The 22,394-nt window shown below is 43.6% G+C and overlaps 1 protein-coding gene across 1 annotated transcript; it reads left to right on the top strand.

Moving 5' to 3' along the window:
- Positions 1-2,800: 2,800 nt before the first annotated feature.
- Positions 2,801-17,643, top strand: LOC310868156 (actin, muscle-type-like; the record flags this gene model as incomplete). Its single annotated transcript, XM_083778424.1, has 7 exons — positions 2,801-2,923; positions 4,360-4,488; positions 5,223-5,333; positions 10,775-10,859; positions 12,713-12,901; positions 14,000-14,181; positions 17,515-17,643. 7 exons carry the CDS (start codon positions 2,801-2,803, stop codon positions 17,641-17,643), a joined length of 948 nt encoding a protein of 315 aa, XP_083634550.1.
- Positions 17,644-22,394: the final 4,751 nt, after the last annotated feature.

Here is a 22,394-nt window from a genome sequence, read left to right as displayed (position 1 = left end):
ATATATTCAACTATTTACATAAATGTAGCGTGGCGTTAAGTGGCGCGCTATGAGCTTGTGTATCTGCTATTTTTTAATAGCTATTAAAAGTATATGTCACGGTCCGTGACATGTGTTATGGTTTGTTATTTCCTTGTGCTAGGTTTTGGTTTTACTTTACACTTGTGTGCTTTTATATTGCAGTCTGTTAGTGTTCCCTGTGTTGCTCTTGTTACCTGTGTTGTCTCACCAGTACCCTGATTACCCTAGTGTTTCCACCTTGTCTTGTTAGTCCTTTTAGCCAATCCTTGTGATAATTATCTGTTGAGTTCACCTGTGTCTTTGTGTATTTATGCTCCCCTGGTTTTGTCTTTTCCTTTGTCAGATCATTGTTGTATGTGACTAGTGTTTGCTCGTTTAGTGAACTCCCAGAGTATTTCCAAGTACTTGTTTTCCTCGTGTTCCTGTACCTGGATTTTGGTAATAAACCTTCTGCCTAAAACCTACTTTGCCTCTCTGCCTCTGTCCTGCATTTGGGTCCTACCCCCCCTGCCTATTCGTGACAGTATAAAGTATAAAAAGTATAAAATTTGGTTAAAGTGGTCAAAAGATTGTGATTAGAGCACAGCACGGGTCCATAAAATTGGACCCGGCCCGAAACGGACCCGGTGATATCAGAACCGAACCGATCCGGTTCCAAGAACATTCTAATTGGCCGCACCCGGCCCGGAACCGGACCCGAAATAATTGGACCCGGTCTGATCCGGAGCCGTTACACCCGTGGTGTGTCCAGTCCTATATTATGCTCATTTTCACTGTAATTATGAGACTGAACACTGAACGTCAGCAATGCATCACCCCTTCCTCTACAAAGGAGCGCTGAAAAGCGCCAATCTACAAGCTCACAATGCGTCGCATGGTTAAGTAGGCCTACAGTTTGTGTCTTGAGTTGCACAATGTGTACAATCAGAAAGGACGACGTGCTGTAATAATTAGGCTTTATTCCAGACTGCGGTGGATCACATTCACATCGGAAGGCTGACTTCACACAACTGACTGTGTATGTGACCGCGCACACACTGTGACACACCCATCACCAGTGGATACATTCCATTTCCAAATCCTCGAGGCGTGTATTTTAGAACATAATCATTACAACCGTAACGCATAACCATAATATCATGTCTATTTTCAAAAACTATTTTTAAAGTTGAAAGGTTTATATATATTTTATAGTGTAGCGGCCAGCTATGGCTTTAGCCAATGGGACTGTATTGGGGGTGGGACTCCCGGGACGGAGGAGTGAGTGACGCGGCATGTGAGCCTGTGAGGGGCTGGTTGAGAGAGCAAACCTGGCTAGCATGTACACACACAAATGCTGTGGTTATATGGATGATTGTTGAACTATAATAAAGAGAGATCTTTATCATTGGAACTACGTCTCTGCCTCCGGTTCCTGGGATCGTTACAATATATAATAAAGCTCGGGTCCTACACAGGCATTTCGGGTATTCTGCATTTCAGATACCCGAACCGAGATCCGCAGCTTTGAAATGGAACCGACCCGTTCCCCGACGGCACGTCAATATTTTGCACCCGACCCGGGTCGGTTCTCGGGTCGGGTCTCGGGTATTCGGGTCCGGGTGGACCCGTGCTGCCCTCTAATTGTGATACTAAATCATGTAACATGACAGATGCTTTCCTGGCATTGATGGGTTAAATGAAAGAGAGAGTGAGAGAGAGAGAGAGAGAGAGAGAGAGTTGTCCCTCATGACTTATTTGCCGAGACAGGCAATATAATGTACTATAGTATTAGCAGTAATAGTCGTAGTAATTGTACATAATTATACCAGTAAAAAAAAAAAAAGATTGTGAAATAAGATTCACTGCTGAGAATCTTTGAAGAATCCCCCGGGCACTAATGTATGTCCGTTTCCCGACAATCCGCCTGAATATGTTCCAATCCGTAGTATAGTGTGCAAAAATATACCACAGTCCCGACAACAACAGCGGGGAACACACGGGTGCGGCCATTGTCCCTTATAAATTTTGCATTGCGCATCAATTTCCCAGAAGCCCTGAGATTTATTTCCGGTCACGTGTACAAATGCGTGACGTATCCTTCTGCTTTCCACTCTTAAAAGTGAACACAAACATCAAATTAAACCATGAAAACAAAAGTCAGGAATGTCGTGATCCGCAGGGGAAGATCTCTTTATCAATCAAGTCGGGAATGTCGTGATGCGCAAGGGATGTGTTAAGTGTTTTTGCCAATTGTTTTGTAGGCCCACTTGAAATATCCTCACGACCCACTGGTGGGCCCCGGTCCACAGGTTGAGAATCACTGCTATACGTATTATTAATTCAGCTCATGTTAGGTTTCACGAGACAGAGTTATAGTATTCCTGTCAGAAACACTTACAAGTCTTACATGATAGAGAGACATCAATGCGGTAGATAGAAAATCTCTCTCTCTCTCTTGATCCGTCCACTCCCATTATCAATCACCAACGCAGTCTGGTCCTCATCATCACACATGACTGACACTGTGCACGCACGCACACAAGCACGCACACGCACGCACATGTAGCATGAGTCATGTGTGAAGAGGAGAGCACTGCTTTGGTGTGTGATAAATAAGGTAATAAAGTGTTTGTGTTTGTATTTGTGCGTGCGTGCGCGTGTGTGTGCATGTGTGCATGCGTGCGTGTGCATGTGTGCATGCGTGCGTGCACATGCGTGTGTGCGCATGCGTGTGTGTGTGTGTGTGTGTGTGTGTGTGTGTGTGTGTGTGTGCGTGTGCGCGTGCACAGTGTCAGTCATGTCAGAGGAGCATGAAGCGTTGGTGATTGATAATGGGAGTGGACGGATGAAGGCGGGCTTTGCCGGAGACGACGCCACTCGTGCCGTCTCCCCGTCCGTCGTGGGACGTCCCAGGCATCAGGTGAGATGCCATTGGTCGATGTGACCATAGATATATAGATTAGACCACACACCATTGGTCCATTTGACCATATAGATAGATATAGATAAGAATAGACCCTCTGATTATGCAGGCTAAAATCCTTGATTATGCGATGAAATATGCAGGTTTTTACAGTATGTGATCTTATGGAGTGAAATTACAAGAGTTCACAAAATTAGCTGAAAGTTATGAAATATGCGAAATATGTGCAAAGTTGCAAACTACGCAGGATTTTTTTTGTGGTGAAATATGTGGGAAGTTGCCAAATACGCAGTAAGTTTGCGTGATTATGCGTACCTCCTTGATTATTTTTTACCCCTATACATAAGCACCATTTGGCTGATTATGGGGTAAATTATGCAATCGCATAATAACATTTTCCTGGAGGTTCTATAAAGAAAGGCTAGATGGCGCAAGGCAGAGTCTAAAGTGCAGTTCACCGGCGGCCATCTTGCTACAGTCAACGTTTCTGGTGCGTTCTATGGTAGCTGGTGATCTGCGATTAACAAACGGTTTGGTTTATTACAAACATTATCAGCTCTATGATTCAGGATGCTTATCTGCTTAATGTTAATTTTATATGACAGTATGCAGTATGCCATGGTGTCCACTACTACATCTCTGACATTTATGGCAAACCAAACCATTTGAAAATCGGTTGAAAATGGAGCAAGTTATGGATATTTAAAAAGTGCATGCACCATAGACACAATGTTATGAGTGGACGAGCTGACTGTAGCAAGATGGCCGCCATGTGGTGAGGTTGATCCATAGAGTATTAAAAGGATAGAGACTGAACTGGCGCGAAGCTCCGCCCCCTCCGCGTTTTGACCGTCTATTTCCGCCTTTTTGGGCGCACTTCCGCATTTTACCTCCAAAATGTGGAGGTCAAATGCGGAAGTGCAACCGAGCGCTCAATGTTGAAGCACAGCTGCACGGGGTTTCCTAGTCATGAATCCACGGGTCCGTCTGCAGTCCTTCCTCTTACCACTAGGGCCCAGCGCTTCAACATTGGAGTGCCTAGCTGCCCCCCTTGGGTTTACTTGACAGCCACACTAATGCAAGAAGCTTTCAGGAAGTTTTCATTAGACTCACCCCAAAACACGATAGGCCTATACTAATACGTAACCTCAGTAAAACTACCACATTTGATTTCAAAACTTAACCTCAGTAAAACTACAGTATGCCTATACCTAACCTCATTGCTAAACGTAAAGCAATGCACGAACACAAGAACCGCGCCCTACCGAGCGGTCTGCAAAAAAACAAAATAATTAAAATGGGGACGAGCCTCCCGGTTACTATGCTGTAGTAGAACATTTGACTAATGTTTTATGCTGTCTGTCTGTCTGTCTGTCTGTCTGTCTGTCTGTCTGTCTGTCTGTCTGTCTGTCTGTCTGTCTGTCTGTCTGTAGGGGGTGATGGTGGGCATGGGGCAGGAAGACACCTACGTGGGGACTGAGGCTCTGTCGAAGAGTGGCATTTTGAAACTGAAATACCCCATAGAGCACGGCATCATCACCAACTGGGACGACATGGAGAAGGTACACAGATGTAATATAATATATATAATGCAATATAATCATGTACCTGTCAAAATACTTCCTTAATGTCAACAAAGTCCAAACTCAAACACTAGAGTGAGTTCAACAAACCCTGTTCAACCCAGGTTCGGCTCAAACAAGGGATACAATTAATTTAGCTCCTATGCCACTAAAATGTCGGAACGCCCTATACGAACAGCCATAAAGAAATGTAAATCCCTAGACTCCTTCAAAACCGCACCTTAAGGACGGCTGCACTGGTGTCGAATTGCCGTCCCCGGTCCCCCCATATTTCCCACCCAATACTGTACATGTTTGTCCCATTTTTACTTTATAATGATGATTTCCTGTTTTACAAAGAAGTGTATTATATAGTGAATTATATAAGTAGGGTGACATTGATGACATCACGATGAGGCCAAAATCAGTTGAGCTGTTCCTGAGAGCAATTTCCATTAAAACACCCATATGATATGAAAGCCTGATTGTTCAAAATTGGTTATTTGTGGGGATAGAAAACACATATGGGAGCCCCAAAAACACAAAAGAAATTTAAAAAGTTGAATTTTATGTTATAGGTCCTTTAAATGTTCTGATGAATTGAAAATGGAGGACCCGGATGTAAACAAGTCTTTTCATGGTTTTGTCCTCAAAGTATTGACCTGTGCTTTCGTTTGAAATGTACCCATTCTACATGAATATAATTCAAATTAAAATATCAATCAATCTGTCAGATTTGGCATCACGCATTCTACAACGAGCTGCGAGTGGCCCCCGAAGAACATCCTGTCCTGCTGACCGCACCCCCGCTGAACCCCAAAGACAAGAGAGAGAAGATGGCACAGGTGCACACACACACACACACACACACACACACACACACACACACACACACACACACACACACACACACACACACACACACACACACACACTAAGGCTGTCCCCAAACATTCAAGGTTCGAATGTTCGCTCGTTAGGGTTGCCACTCGAATCTTAATTAATGGAATTAAACCATTCGTTTTTTCTTTTCTTTTTTTTATTTTTTATTTTTAATATATAAATATGATTCTTTTCCTTTTTTATTAACTCGAAAATATATCTCGGCGATAATTCAATATGCATATTGCATAATAAAAGCACTATGTTCATGTTGTGTTTACAATAATTTGAAAGTCCGACTCCTGCATGACAGCAGGAGACAGACAAACACATACACGAATCACGCACGTACACAGTCAATGATGATGATTGATGACGAGTCGTGAGGAGGGGTTATAAATGAGGAAATGAACTTGCATTTGAACTTTGAAGAAGCTAGCAGTAGCAAACATGTCGGCATCGAAGAAATCGCCAGTATGGAAGTTCTACTTATTGAATGATGATAGAACAAAGGCTGTGTGTCAAATATGTTATAAGAATATGGCATTCTGCGGTGGCACGACAAATCTGGCTTCTCATTTAACAAATGTAAGTATAGCCTATATATGTGGCTGGCCTATACTGGTATCGCCTTGTGTGCAATGTCTTTTCTGTTTTTATCTCACCCTGTGCAGCACTTTGGTCAATTTCGATTGTTTTAAATGTGCTCTATAAATAGTTTGATTTGATTTGAATGTGCAAAGGTGGCGGCCGCCTTGTGCGGTTGGCCTCAAATACGATAAATGGAGCACATTTTATATATAGGCTAATAGGGGAAACTTTAACAGAAAAAGACTCGCTCACCGTAAAGAAAATAGTGAGTGAGTGTAATTAAAAGCAAACGTTTCGGTCCTCAGACCTTCGTCAGTGCTATATGATTTTCACAGACAAAGAACTTGCTCTATGTCTGTGAAAATTATAGCACTGACGAAGGTCTGAGGACCGAAATGTTTGCTTTTTAATTGCACATTGTGCACAGAGCACTTTATGAGCATGACAAAATAAATAAAAATATTTAAGTCTCAGTCTAAGAAATTTTACTTCTATTTTCTATATGGTGAGCGATATTTTTCTGTCAAAGTTTCCCGTATGTTTTTGAGATCACCGCTACGTTTGAAAGTTTGAAAAAAGGACGAAAGGCGCAACAGTTTTCTCAGTGCTTTATTAGGCTAATAATAATATCAATTATTTTAGGTACACAAGCTGGATTTGGAGGATGGGTCCACCTCAACAACAACGCAGACACGGCTGGAATTTGACAGCCCAACATTAACTGAGAATAGAAAGAAGAAGTTGACGGAGAGCATAGTTGATTTCATTGCTTTAGACTCGAGGCCCATAAACATAGTCGAGGGTGAAGGCTTCAGGAGGATGTTTAAAGTGGCTGCTCCGGGTTACACCATGCCCAAAAGATCCACCGTTTCTAATCACCTAACCATGAAGCACAAGGCTGTGCGCGAGATAGTCTCGTCACGTATTGATGATGCCTCCGCTGTAGCATTCACAACAGACGCTTGGACGTCAATTGCGATGGAGGCATATATGGCTGTCACCTGTCATTTTATTTCCGACGAGTGGAAACTACAGGGATACGTCTTGGAAACAAAAGAACTAAGTGTCAAGCACTCTGGCGCTAACATAGCACAACGCCTTAGCGAAGTGGCTGACTCTTATTGCATTCCAAACTACAAGAGAGTCGCTGTTGTACATGACAACGCCAGTAACATGAAGCTGTGTGATGAAGTACTGAAACAGGACCCAGAGAATTGGGGCAAAGTCCAGGGGGTCTACTGTTCGGGACACACATTGCAACTGTGCATTAACTCTTCCCTAAAGTCAAATGCCACACTGCAGCGCACTGTTGCAGCGGCCAGAAAAAGTGCCAAAGCAACGGCTGCATTGGAAGCTAAACAAAACGAGTCGCAGGAGGACGTCCCAGACCACAAACTAATTGCAGACGTTGCGACTCGTTGGAAAACAACGATGGCCAATATCAGCTGTGTTGCGCGACCTCTCAGTCTCCAAAAGGGATGACCGTAACTTAGATCTCAAAGAAGAACAGTGGACCCTGGCAGAAGATGCCGCGGGAGTTCTCCACCCGCTACTGACAGCTACAGAACTGCTTTACCAAGAGAACAACGTATCATTGTCAGCGACCGTGCCCATGTTGACTAACTTGAAGAAGCGCTACCTGTACGCAAATGAGGATGACAGCGCTGCTATTAGAGACCTGAAGAAGTCTCTCGTCACAGAAATAAATACCAGATGGGAGCTGAACGAGCTGGAGCCTACCAGTATCTACCTCCTTTCTGCGGCCCTGGACCCACGGTATAAACGTCTGAAATCCCTCGATGCCGAGATGAAGGAAAACGTACACACCCAGGTTAGACCAATATATTAAATTATTTAAACATGACAGATACTATATAGCCTGCCCTAAGCCGTCTCCGTCTGAGACTCATATTAATGTGTTCACACATTCACAACTATCTTAATATATGCCACACATTGTAGCCCGTTACCTTTTTCCCATTTAAATTAATAATTAAAGGCTAATTTGATTTCCAGGTTATTCTCCTTGCTGATCACCTGCACCAGCGTGACACAACTGAGGAAGATGAGGGAAGCGAGGAAGCGGGAGAGGAGGAGGAGGAGGAGGAGGAGGCGGCGCCGGCCGCGACAGCACGGCCACCAGCCAAGAAAAAGAAACAGATAGAGATAGAACTATTACTTGAGTCAGGGGATGAAGATGAGCAGATGGAGGAAGGTGACGGAGAGGCCAAACAAGAGATGAACCGCTACCTGCAGGAAAGGTCCAACACGAAGTCCGGGCCGCTAGCGTGGTGGAAGGAAAACTGCAAACGCTTCCCAATTCTTGCAAAAGCAGCAAAACGTTGTCTTTGTATCCCCGCCACTTCCACACCATCGGAACGCATATTTTCCACCGCGGGATATATCGTGAACAAGAGAAGGAGCAGTCTTCTCCCCGAGAATGTGAATATACTAGTCTGCTTAGCACACAATATGAAGATATTGTGGGGCAGCCCTACACAATCTCACAATCTTCATATTGTGTGCTAAGCCTGCCTAATAGGCCCTGCGGTAAGCCCCGCCCGCTCGCTCAGCTGCCTCGATACCGTTGTTAAGCAGGACAAACATCAGCGAACCTCCATTGAGGACCATGTTATGTCGGCGTTTTTCCGAAGAGGAATAGAAGCATTCATATCAACAACATTCATACTATAATAACGCCATGGTGAAACGTTGCTGTTGGGCGTCCTGCAACAGTGCTTAATAAGTACCCAGAACGTTTGGGGCATTTCTTTTTATTCCTTTCCCCGTGGGTGCGCACATCATGCACATGTCAATGTTTACATTCTGGAGGTGGAGGACGCGGCGGTCACTCATTCACCCTCCCTGCTACTAAATCATACTATTAACGTCAACTTTTACTAAACAATGTTTAAATCAATCGTCTAATAAACAACTAACAACTTACCTTGGAGCAAATGGTGTGCTTTGTAACTTTCTAATCTCCACGCTCAGTTGCTTGTGTTGGTCTCCAGCCTCCAGTCACGTTCCCTCCCACTGCGGTTCAGAAAAAGAACGCTGCTTACCATTTTCTGCACATTGTATCCAAAAAGTGAAGGTCCGCTAATGGTCTAAACTATTTTGAATTTAGGAACGGCAAATAAAATAGTTTAGACCATTAGCGGACCTTCACTTTTTGCATGCAGAAGGGGGTAAGCAGCGTTCTTTTTTTTCTGAACCGCAGTGGGAGGGGACGTGACTGGAGCCTGTGGTTGAAGACAGTTATGTGGCTGCCGTCCAACACAAGCAACTAGAAAGTTACAAAGCACACCATTTGCTCCAAGGTAAGTTGTTTGTTGTTTATTAGACGATTGATTTAACCATTGTTTAGTAAAGGTTGACGTTAATACTAGTATGATAGTAGCAGGGAGGGTGAACGAGTGACGCCACCGCCGCTTCCTCCTCTAGAATGTAAACATTGTGCGCACCCACGGGAAAGGAATAAAAAGAAATGCCCCAAACGTTCTGGGTGCCTATGAAGCACTGTTGCAGGACGCCCAACAGCAACGTTTCACCATGGCGTTATTATAGTATGAATGTTGTTGATATGAATGCTTCTATTCCTCTTCGGAAAAACGCCGACATAACACGGTCCTCAATGGAGGTTCGCTGATGTTTGTCCTGCTTAACAACGGTATCGAGGCAGCTGAGCGAGCGGGCGGGGCTTACCGCAGGGCCTATTGCGTATTGCATACAGCCCTACTAGGGCTGTATGCAATACAGCAATTGCAGCAATTGGTTTTTATTTTACATTTTGCATCGAAAAAAAGTCACGTATATATATGTATTCATTTAACTGCATGCTGTTGTTTCATGCTTTATTGCTTTCATGTTTTATTTCATAGGCTATCTGCATTCATTGCTGCTTGTATTTCTTATAAGAAACGACTTGTGCAATAAATCCCACTGTTGGAAATATCTTGTCTTATTAAATACCCCTTTGGATTTATATAGGCTTTTATAAGATTTAGATGTTATTAATAATTGTGTTAAAAATAATGGTAGTGACTAGTGGGTCGCACACACCAAGACTTCAGTTCAAATTTTTATTTCATATTTAACAGGGACAAACGTTTCGGCTATCGGTGTGACAGACGTACTTGATGACACAATTCAATTCAAAGGGCTTTATTGGCATGAGAAAACATGATAGCCGAAACGTTTGTCCCTGTTCAAATATGGAATAAACAATTTGAACTGAAGTCTTGGTGTGTGCGACCCACTACCGTTATTTTGATATGTTTTGAACGGGTAGCGCACCTATAGTGAGAGCGCGGTGCACATGAAGAGTAATTAATAATTGTGCTTAAATCCTTCCCGAGGATGCGTGCGCGTGGACTCGTTCGCGTTGTGAACTTAACCCTTATTTCACTGATAGTCCATAGGATCTTATTATTAATTAATTAAACGAATGGCTCGAATGTTCACTCGAAAATTCCTGCCGAAGTTCGAGTCCTAAAAACAGGGCTAGGGTACAGCCTTAAAGGTATATTCAGTGATTTCACTCAAAAAACCTTAGGTTTCGTTTTTGGCTGTGGGACCCAGCCTTTCGTCCAATCAGGATAGAGAGTCAAAAACGAAACCTAAGGTTTTTTGACCCCCAGGGGTTAACTGGGGACAGGGAGGAACTCCTTATATGGCCAGCACACTCTATAGTAGGGAGGATTATCACAACAAAACAAAAAAAAAAGTGATATTTGACTAAAGTGAAATCACTGAATATACCTTTAACACACACACACACTTATCTTATTATTGTAATCTCTCTCCTCAGATCACGTTTGAGAAGTTCAACGTGCCTGCGATGTACGTCGCCACCCAGCCTGTCCTGTCACTGTACGCTTCTGGACGCACCACTGGTCTGTCTGTCTGTCTGTCTGTCTGTCTGTCTGTCTGTCTGTCTGTCACAATTTAAAGTTCAGGCATTTAGCAGATGCTCTTAATCCAGAGCGATTTACAGGAAGCGAGAACAAAAAAACATGGTAATACATAAGAATAGTGACCATGAATCATACATAAGCTATAAGAACCTAACAGTGGACTATCTATATAATGAAACTATGCACATAGAGGGTATGCGTATGCATTAAGTGAATGTCAAATCGAGTAGCAAAGTGAGTTTAACGTTGTAATTAATACAATCACTAGACCTGTCACCTGTACGTGCCCGTCGTAGTCGGCCACCGGCCTACTTGGGAACGAAGCAACTTGGGAAACTAATGATAAATGTTGTCATACTAGTACCTGTTTTAACTGTCAGTCGGTGTCACAATAAATATTACAGATTTGTAACTCACAAGTTCAGATTTGCAACTCACGTGAGTGAACTCACAGGTTCACATTTGTGTTTTGTATCCACAAGTTCAGATTGTGTTTTGTATCTGTATTTCGCATCTGTGTTTTGTATTTGTGTTTTGTATCTGTAATTTGCATCTGTGTTTTGTATCCATGTTTTACATCTGTGTTTTGTATTTGTGACTTGGAATTCCCCTCTCGCGTACCAGTGGCACGTGTCGGTCCGCGGGACACGTGCCACTGTGTCATATTGGAGAGGCCACTGAATGCGCAGTGCTTTGTTTGACATGCTCCGTATTTGAGCGTGCGCACCTCCACCCGACCCTGTTAAGTACCCCCCCCCCCCCCCATCCCGAAAAATCTCAAGTCGTTAATGCCCTAGCACACGCCCACGCACACACAAATAATAAACACACATTCTCAATGCAGTTTTCGAATATATCTTTGTACAGCATCACAGATTGTGTTCTAGTCATGGTGCACTTGGTTCCAGGGCTTAAAGTAATGAATAATGCATATATTTTCGGAAATCTCTACAGGCGAAAATGAACAGGCTTTCCATCAGTAGAACTACTAAATGGCCAACCGTTGTGCCCAGTGGTTCTCAACCAGTGGTCCGGGGACCACCACTGGTCCTTGAGGGGGTTCCAGGTGGTCCCCACGCTAAATGATGGAGAGTTGTAACTCTTGAGAGTGTAAAATGAAACCAAATGGACGGGTCTGTCTGTCTGTCTGTCTCATTTTAGTGATTTTACGCTCTAAAGAGTTACATGTTTTGTACATACTGTACTGCCAACCGGGGGAAGAAATCACAGACTGAGGCTTTCATATTTGCTTTAGCCCTTACCCGTTGTGAGAAGGGCGCAGTACCCCCTTGTGGCCGCGGGGGGTACTGTGCCCTGGGTGCGTTTTCGCTTTTTTAATTCACTAATACATTTATTATTAATCATTAATGTGTCAAATCGATAAAAGGTTAGGTTAGGCTAGGTTAAGACCTCCATATTATTATGGCCAATGCCTGTGTGAAAAGTGGGAGCGATTGGTGCAGGCGGTGAGGAGATATGGCGGTGTTTCTGACACATACACACACACACACACACACACACACAGACAGACAGACAGACAGACACACACACACATACAGACATTGACTGAATTATAGTATGATGATATGATATGAAATATCCCAGACTAGTAAGATATTATGGAACATGCTTCTGAACATGTGAGTTTGACCACTTCAAATGTTAAAGGCTCTTCTAATCTGAAAATAACAACCAAAAATAGCCGATAAGGGCATTGAGGGCTTGTAGATCTGCAATTTCCGTTGGAATCCATGGAATCCAAATCAGTCACAGTGTGTGTGTGTGTGTGTGTGTGTGTGTGTGTGTGCGTGCGTGCGTGCATGTGTGTACAGCGGAGAGGGAGATCGTTAGGGACATCAAAGAGAAGCTGTGCTACGTGGCGTTGGACTTCGATGAAGAGATGAAGTCCGCCAACTCCACGGAACTGGAGAAGCCATATGAGCTTCCTGACGGACAGGTCATCACCATCGGCACCGAGAGGTTCAGATGCCCCGAGGTCCTGTTCAAGCCCTCCCTCATAGGTGACCCCTGACCCCTAGTCTTAATTGCATAGCCAGACAACAATTTCACAATCTCTGAATGCTATTCATAGAGTCTGTAACTGTACACCTTCCCGAAATCCCGAGTAAGGAAGCTGCCATCTCCGTTCAACGGAAATATATATATTAAAATATCTTTTTAGATTGTATTTTTGCCAGGTGAAACCTGACTACTCATGAAATGCACTAATAGGCCAGTCAATCTAAGATTTGACCCAGTAATCGTCCAATGTCTTTTGATCCTTAGGGTCATCCAAATAACATACACTACTATATTATATAGTAGGCAGAAAGATCACATTTTAATTATGCTTTATAAGCATGTAATGTGTCAAACTAGGGAGTTTTCATGATTCTGAATCCTTTCCAAACATTAGTTTAGCACATAAAATTAATTAATTAATTAATTAATTAATTAAACACTCCTTGGGCTAAAAACGGCCATAGCCACTTGCCCAAATGTGTCAGCACATTTGGTCACATTTGGGAAAGTGGCTATGGTCTAATTTAGCCCAATGAGTGTTTTTAGTGCAAAACTAATGCTTGGAATGTTGATTATTTATTTTGATTTATTTTGCCTTATAGGTTTTTAATGGGACTCCAAATTTCAACCCCTACATTTACCATGATCGAAAATGTATATATTACTCAATTTTAGGATAATAAAAAACCTTGAACTATTGCAATTTATTTTGGGTCAGGCCCTTTTTTAGCTTAGATTGGCTGGCCAATAACTACGGGTGTAAGCACACATGGGATTCCATGCATGGCCAAAAGACGCTCGTTGCGGGCGTTTTTAGACAGCTGGTGGATGGAAATGAAGCTCCACCCAATTAAGCGGCAGAATGCCGCGACGGCCATATTCCCGGAGAAGCTTGCCCCCGCGGCATTCTCCCGCCTGGGTGGAGCTTCATTTCCATCCACCAGTTGTCTAAAAACCCGGAAGAGACGCCAGCCATGAGCAGCTATTAGCATCTTCGTGAAGCTCAGGTGTGCCTGCGCTGTCACTCACTCACTCACTCACTCAATCACTCACTCACTCACTCACTCACTCACTCCGCTGTGTGCTGCCCCCTACAGGCAGTGAGTCAGCGGGCATCCACGAGGCCACCTATCGCAGCATCATGAAGTGTGACGTCGACATCCATAAGGACATGTACACCAACATCGTAATGTCTGGAGCCACCACCATGTTCCCGGGCATCGCCGATCGTATGCAGAAAGAGATGGTCGCCCTGGCACCCCACTCCATGAAGATTAAGGTATTAGACCCCTAACCCTATTACCCTCCAACATGAAGATACCTGTACATTAGACCACCCACCCATCCTAACACTAACCCTAACACCCTCCATGCGGTCTAGCTTATATTTTAGTCCCCAGTGAATATGCATCTTGCTACTCACTGGCATCCTGATTTTGTTTTTTAAATAACAGAATATATTGTATGGTTGCATTTTTACATATCGGAATGTATTGTATGCTTGCATTTTTACAAGCACGCCATCTGGTGGCCAAATCAATGAATTACAAAAGTTTTGAGAGACCACTTTTAGGCCAGTGCAGTATAGAGCATGCATTTTGCCTTTTTTAAACCTCTCCCATCCTAACCCAAAACCTAACCCTATAGCCTAGACCAGGGGTCCCCAAACTTTTTCCTGTGAGGGCCACATAACTTTTCCCTTCTCTGATGGGGGCCGGGGTCAGTTTGTAACAGAAAAAGTGTGACGATCGCAGGGGTGCCTAAACGTAAACATTTATTGTTTTCCAGAAAGCCACACAACCAAATATTAATAACCAGTGCACATACTGTACATGCAGCACTACAGAGCTGCATAGTGCTTGTACTGCATGTACTGTACATGCAGCACTACAGGGCTGCATTGTGCTTGTACTGTACATACAGCACTACGGGGCTGCATTGTGCTTGTACTGTACATGCAGCTCTACAGGGCTGCATTGTGCTTGTACTGTACTGTAAAAGTCAGGAAATAAACAACACTATTTGTGAAATAAATAACCAAATAACCCTCTCTGGGTTAATTCTTCACAGAAAAAATAAAGTCAGGAAATATATAATAACACTATTGGCCAAAAAGTCCATTGAACATGCATTGCATTGTGCTTGTACTGTTTTTTCATTTCAAAAAGTCCATTGAACATTAACTTTCATGCATTGCATTTCATTGTGCTTGTACTGTTTTTTCACAGAAAAAATAAAGTTCTGTTGTGCCGTGCACAATCTTAACAGGTATAAAGTTCAGCTTAGTTGTCAGAGCAGAATCTCTTACTTAAATGACTCATATGAGCAAAAACAAATCCTTTTGTAGGTTCCAGTAGGCTTGTAGACACCGCTGTTTGCAGCTCTCTCTCATCAACTTCCCTGTGAAAACCACAAAGCAAGCAGGCTGAGAAACAGAACTAAGTGATACAGCACCAACACAGCACAATACATTTCACTACCAGTATGGTTGTGGAGATGGATTTTATCCCAGTATATTTTATTATGATTATATTTGTTTATACTCAGAATGACTCATTCAAGTCAGAAAAGTGAGCTTACCTATGTATGTTTATCAGTGTGAACTGTGGGCCTGCATCTGGCTGGTGAGAAGTTGAATGTCAGGTTCCATTTGAGTCACAGCCAGTCTCAGAAACTGATGCATATGTTCATCTGTCAATCTTGATCTCATCGGAGTTTTCAGGAGTTTCATGTGTGAAAATGTTTGCTCGCAGATATACGTGCTGCCAAAAAGTGTTGACATCTTCATTGCGTTTTTTTTTATGTTGGGGTACGTGTCATTTGGGAGAGCGGCATAGAAGTCAATGAGACTGTTGGGCTTGAATGCGTCTTTCAGCACGTCACAGTTCTGTAACTCGGCCAACTCAAACTGATAAGAAGGCTGGGCTTCGTCGATGTCGGTAACAAAGGGGTTCTGGAAAAGACGGATTTCTTTTGAATGAACATGTAGTTCGCGGAATCGCACACCGAACTCCGCCTTCAGCATTTCCAGCGCTTCCACACACTTTTCATCTGGGAACGGGACGGCTGGCGCTGGGTTCTCTGCAGAGAGGTTTTGGGTAGCAGGGAGATTGATGAAGTTGTGCTTTTTCACTTGTTCCAAAAGCAGCGCTAGTTTCACCTCAAATGCTTTTATATGAGAATACATGTCGCAAATGAGTTTCCCCTTGCCTTGTAGCTGCAAGTTAAGGCTGTTCAGCATTTCTGTCACGTCTGTTAAAAATGCGAGGTGCCATTTCCATTCTGGGTCGATCAGCTCTGGGACCGCTTTGTCTTTTGAAAGAAGAAATGTGTTAATTTCGGGTAGCAGCTCGTAAAAACGCTTCAAAACTCTGCCCCGGCTCAACCATCGGATCTCTGTGTAGTACAGCACATCGCTGTGCGCAGACTCCAGTTCAGACAGGAATTGTTGGAACTGCCTGTGTTTAAGTCCCTTTGCTCTGATGAAGTTTATGCATGACACCACAACTTTCATGACAGAATCCCACTTCAACACTTTGCAGCACAGTGCTTGCTGGTGAATTAGGCAGTGGACAGTAGGCGGGGCGGTGAGACCACGTTCTTCCATTTCCCCTTTCATGCGTCCTATTAGACCCCGAGACGCGCCCACCATACTAGGAGCACCGTCAGTCGTGATGCCGGCCAGCTTTGACCAGTCCAGGTCCAACTCTTCCATTGTTTGGCATACTTTGCCGAAAATATCCTCCCCCGTCGTAGTCCCTTTGAGACTTTGGAGGGCTGCCAGCTCCTCGCACATCTCAAAGTTTTCGCTAACTCCACGAATAAAAATTAGCAGCTGTGCTGTGTCCTGCACGTCCGTGCTCTCATCCAGTGCTAATGAAAAATAATCAAAATCCTTCGTCTTCTGCTGCAGCTGGGCATATACATTGCCCCCGATTTGTTCAATGCGCCTGGTGATTGTACTCGCCGACAGACTCACGGCATTAAAGACATCTGTCTTCTCGGGACACACCTCCTCCACGACAGCATTCAAACATTTCTTAACAAACTCTCCATCAGTGAAAGGTTTACCGCTGCTTGCTATCAGTTGAGCAACCCGAAAGCTGGCCTGAACGGATGACTGGTTCAGCTGAGCTTGGCGTACAAAAGTATTCTGCTGAGTTAACAGTCCGCTTTTTAGCTTTGAGAGCTTGTCTGCTCGCATTTGGCCTTGCAAGCTATCATACTTCTCTTTGTGACGGGATTCATAGTGTCGGCGCAGATTATATTCTTTGAATACCGCCACCGCCTCTTGACAGATGAGACAAACAGCCTTGTCTTTGCATTGAACAAAAAAATAATAATTTGACCACTGTGGGTTAAATACCCTGCATTCTGAATCAACTTTTCTCTTACCTAACCTTTTCGCCATTGTTTCTTGGCGAGTCTAGGATTCCCGCGGCCAGACTGAAAAAAAAAAAAAGCGTTTCTGGTAGGCTATGGTTCGGGGGCCGGGCCAAATGTGGAGGCGGGCCGTATACGGCCCGCGGGCCGTAGTTTGGGGACCCCTGGCCTAGACCATGAACATTAAGGTGTAGAACTCTGATATTACTGATCGTCTTCTGTCCTGCAGATGGTTGCGTCTCCAGAGCGTAAGTACTCGGTGTGGATCGGAGGTTCCATCCTGGCCTCTCTCTCCACCTTCCAGCCGATGTGGATCACCAAGCAGCAGTACGACGAGAATGGGCCCAGCGTTGTGTAAAATGATTGAAAATGGTTTCATTTGGCACTCTCAAGAGTAAAATCTATGTTAAACATCTGCATTACTTAATTTACAAGAAGTCTATACTATACGAATATCTATACGAATTGTTATTTTGATCAAGATATTCAACGTTTTTCGTCTGAGAGGCTAAATGTCATCAAATGGTGGTCCGTGGCTCAAATGCCCAATAAATAATGGGCCTTGAAATATGAAAAGGGTTGAAAACCACTGCTCTAAACTATTGCTTAAAGGGACACTTCACCCTTTTTGCAAAAAAATATATGTTAATGATGTTTAGAAGCTTTAGAACACTTTCCTGGAGATCTTTATGTGTGCAATATGTGGTTTTAGATATTTTAGATTGTAGCAGTGAGCCTGTTGTCTCTGATGTCATGGACACTGGGCTCACTTCCTTCCTGGACTACATGTTATCTCAGTAAGACAGCTCTCCCCCTATCCACAAGGAGGAGCAGTGCACCAAAGAATTATGGGAATTGTAGTCCAGGAAGGTAGTGAGACCAGTGTCCATGACATCAGAGACAACAGGCTCACTGCTACAATCTAAAATAACTAAAACCACATATTACACACATAAATACCCCCAGGAAAGTGATCTAAAGCTTCTAAACGTCATTAACATATTATTTTTTTGCAAAAAGGGTTTAGTGTCCCTTTAACCATGCACGCCCCACAGTCCAAACACCCGTCCTTAACCCATCCCCCGTCACCACAGTCTCTACAGCTAAATTCCAACACCGCAACTTTCACACTCGCTCCTCGCGTCCTCCACTCGCTCCTCGGCTCCGCCCCCAGCGAGGAGGAGAGGAGGAGGAGAGGATTCAATGCGAGGACAGAGTGGTGGTCGAATTTTCCTCTAGAATCGGAATGTACTACGCTGTCATTTCAAAGCGACAGCACATTCCGCGATCACTAATGACGTGTATCAATTCAATTCAATTCAAAGGGCTTTATTGGCATGGGAAAACATACGTTTACATTGCCAAAGCAAAAGTGGTGGAACAATACAGTGTCACACAGCTGGATCACTGGAACTCCGAACAGAGCCGTATATGCAGTCTACAGAATAGCCAATTCATCATTTTGTGCATGTAACCGAGGGTCCGATGCCAATGTGTATGTATTGGTAACATGTGCAAGGCAAGGCTATTTATTCCTGAAATAGTGAATAAGCGCCCGGATGCGCACACGTATAAATACCCCCCCCCCCCCCCTCCTCCTCCTCCGACAGTCAGTCCTCCTCCGCGGTCTTTGCAAATAACGGACACATAACTTTCACATAATAGGCTAGATAGGCTACTTTATCATTCTGAAGCTCTATTCATTCAGCGAAAATGTGTCTCTTCAACAAACAGTTGAACAGTGCGTGCATGTGTGTGTTGGCCGTTGGGTCAGCGACTTCAGCCAGTCAGCCGGCCGGCAGCTAGTGGATGGGGTGGGGGGGGGGGGGGGGGGGGGTGCATAGTATCGGGTTTCAAGCAGTGTTTATGTGCCACATGTGGAGGAGGCGGACTTATGTCACTGGAGAAGGAAAAAAACAAATACACGTGATGCGGAAATCCGCTGCGAGGAGACAAAATACCCCACCGAGCCTGCACCTGATGTACACTCGCTCTATGCTCTATCGGAGAGCCCACTCGGCTCCTCCACTCGACTCCACTCTCCTCCACGATGGAGCACTTTAACAAATGGAACGTTAACCATGTCCGGGTCACGCTGGAATGACCCCGAGTGACCGAGTGGGAGTGAGCGAGTGTCCGAGATTTTGGGTATTGGAATTTAGCTTAGGACAAATAAAGAGGATAAGGCAAGGAGGTTTGCACATGCTCAGTGTAAACAGGAACTGTGAAGATGGAGTGTTCCAGCAGAGGTTGCTAGATAGAAAGCTCATACCTTGTGAAGTAAATAATGAGATACAGAACAGCTGAGAATTAAACAGCAGCCTTTTCAAATGTTTTATATCATCCACAGCACTTGAATGAACAGCATCCATGTTCCTTTGTCATTTCACAAAAATAAAAGTTTGTCACATGTACTAAAGAACATGGAAAATCCACAAAAAAAAAATACAAAAACATTAACATTTAGTAAATGTACTTGTCCTTTATCTTTCAGTCTGTTATACACAAAAGCATTCCACAGTTTAAAATTAAAACAAAATCTACTTTGTACTATTCTCTTTTTTTTATATATTTATTATTTCAGTTCAGGGTCAGCAACTCTCATGCACCTGGTCTTCTAGCACCTCTGCTGGAACACTCATCATCGCAGTTCCTGTTTACACTGCACATGTGCAAACCTCCCGCAGGAGCCCTGGCCGCACCTCCGTGCACATTCCTCTTTAATGTTTCTAGCACAGTCTAAACCTATTCTAGCCACGGCCCCACATTTCTAAATCCACCATTTAACCACTTATAAACCCCATCTATACTTTGTTAAGAGGAGTTCCGCAGGGCTTTTTGCTTCCTTTATGATGAATTCCTGTTCTGTTCTTTAACTAAATATAAGTGTCTATTTGTACGTCTCTAAATGTTTTGATGAATTGAACATGGTGGACCCTGTTGTAAACAAGTGTTAATTGGGTCGTCCACTCACAGTTAACAGTCTTTGTATTGAGTTTGTGCTTGAAATGTACTGTAATTCTGCAAACTGTTAATAAATATTTCAAATCAATCAATCTATCAATCAATCTTTGTTCTATGACCCAGCTGTTTTCACAATACACAGTTATTAGACATATTGCTGAAAGCAGCTGTTATGTGAGAATTTTTGATGAATAAAGCTTGCACGTTGCCACGTGCACGGTGCCTTTTATTTCCATTGTATTGGAGACCACCCTAAAACATGATTATCAGGTATTATTATAATATAAGGAGGAAGAATTATTTTCAAAACAATATTTAACAAAAGTATTTGTTAAAATGTAGTTTTTATGGGGGCACGGTGGCAGTCGGTAGTGCTGTCGCCTCACAGCTAGAAGGTCCTGGGTTCGATTCCCGCTGGGGAAGCTGTGGGCGCTGGGGGGCATGTTCTCTCCCCTGCCTCATCAGTGCCCATACCCGAGGTGGGGTTAGCGAAAGAGCCTTTCTGTGTGGAGTTTGCATGTTCTCCCCGTGTCCCCTAGGGTAGGTACCCCCACAAAAAACATGCAGTAATCCTGGTCACTAAACTGCCTCCCCTGGCAAGCCGGGGCGCCAGATGGAGGGGAAAGGAACTGCAGGTTGGAATAACGTGTTCCTTCCACGCGCTACGTCCAACCAGGGAAACTCCCCCCTGTCAGGTGTAAAGGAGCAACCTGGACACTCATGCATGAAGGAAGCATGAGTTCAAGTCCATTGCTCTCCCCAGGTTGTTGGAGGGTGTGTAGAGCCCAGGATTACAATAGATAATTGACACAGGGGTGAAAAATGGGTTACACAATCGTGGGATAAAAATTATGAAAAGAAAATGTCGTTTTCATGTGGACCCGCCTACCAGTTAATTAAGTATGCCTGGTTTGGTGGGTGGTGATTGGTGACGATCCACCTGAACCGAAGCCGCACCCACAGCTGTTGTTGTATGATAAAGGGGGAGGGGATGATATTGTGATTATCATCAGTCATTATATCACACTTTCTTTCTGACTGTCAAGGTTTCAGCCTCCAGGAAGAAACCCTAAATATAAAGGAAATACATCATTGCACATAACAATATATTGTTATACATATAACAACCACACCAAGGGGTCTAATGAAGTACTGTCACCTCATAAACACATGAGAAACTGGAAAAAGTACAAAACTCACCTTTAACTAAACCTTACAGAATATCAACAGTCCAATGGCACCGTCTTGTAGCGGATTGGTGAAGTACAGGCTCTAATATATTGCTGGGTGAATTGTTTAAAATTGAAAATAGATGCCTCACTGCCTCACTGGCCGCCAAAGTGACGTCACTCATGCGACTCCATGTCTATCGCTGTCACTCAAGTGACTATATATTGGCCAATCACAGCGCGTCTTTTCCGGGACTTATGTTACGCACGCGGAAGCTTCCGCTCATGCCTTGATAGGAATCTCAGGAAAATTGTGTCTTAACGTTTATGTCTATAATTCTATATGGTGATTACTGTATGAATGCCCAGGATTTCACAATAAAAGCTCCACTCCAACTGCAGTAACACCTGCCAACCATAACAACAACTAAACCATAGTTCCATGTGACAGAGGGGACAAAGTTGAACAAAAGTCGGTTTTGTGATAGGTCAACACTACAAATGACGCTAGTTTTGTGAATTAATTTAGGCCTAGTATTTAGACCCTGCATGTCTAGTAGTGTGAAGTAGTAGTATGTCATCAATGCTGCTATCTGTTTTCCTCTGTGTGTTAAGCATGCAGCACTGTTGTATCTGGTTGAACCGTAATGTAACCTTCTTCTGATCAGTGTTACGTTGTATTGCGCCTCTTGTGTAGATCAAAATTAAATAATTAGTGTGTGTGTGCGTGCGTGCATGCGTGCATGCTGATTATTTTGGGAACACTTGGTACAGAATTCCTTCTGATGATGGTGATGATGATGATGATGATTGTCACTCATACATTTTACAGCTCAACTTAATTGTTCTCTAGCCCAACAATGTGAACGCCAATTACACTTTGAGGAGCAGGAGCTAGTGGCTTATTACAAATAATATCATGTCATAATGTGAACTGCACTGAACCATTGATTGTGCATTTGTAAGTGCTCTTGAT

This window comes from Protomyctophum parallelum (genome assembly GCF_964188405.1).
Source record: "Protomyctophum parallelum genome assembly, chromosome: 12".
Classification (NCBI taxonomy): Eukaryota; Metazoa; Chordata; class Actinopteri; order Myctophiformes; family Myctophidae; genus Protomyctophum; species Protomyctophum parallelum.
Note: the sequence above shows the minus strand (reverse complement) of the source record. Positions and strands in the feature narration are given on the sequence as shown.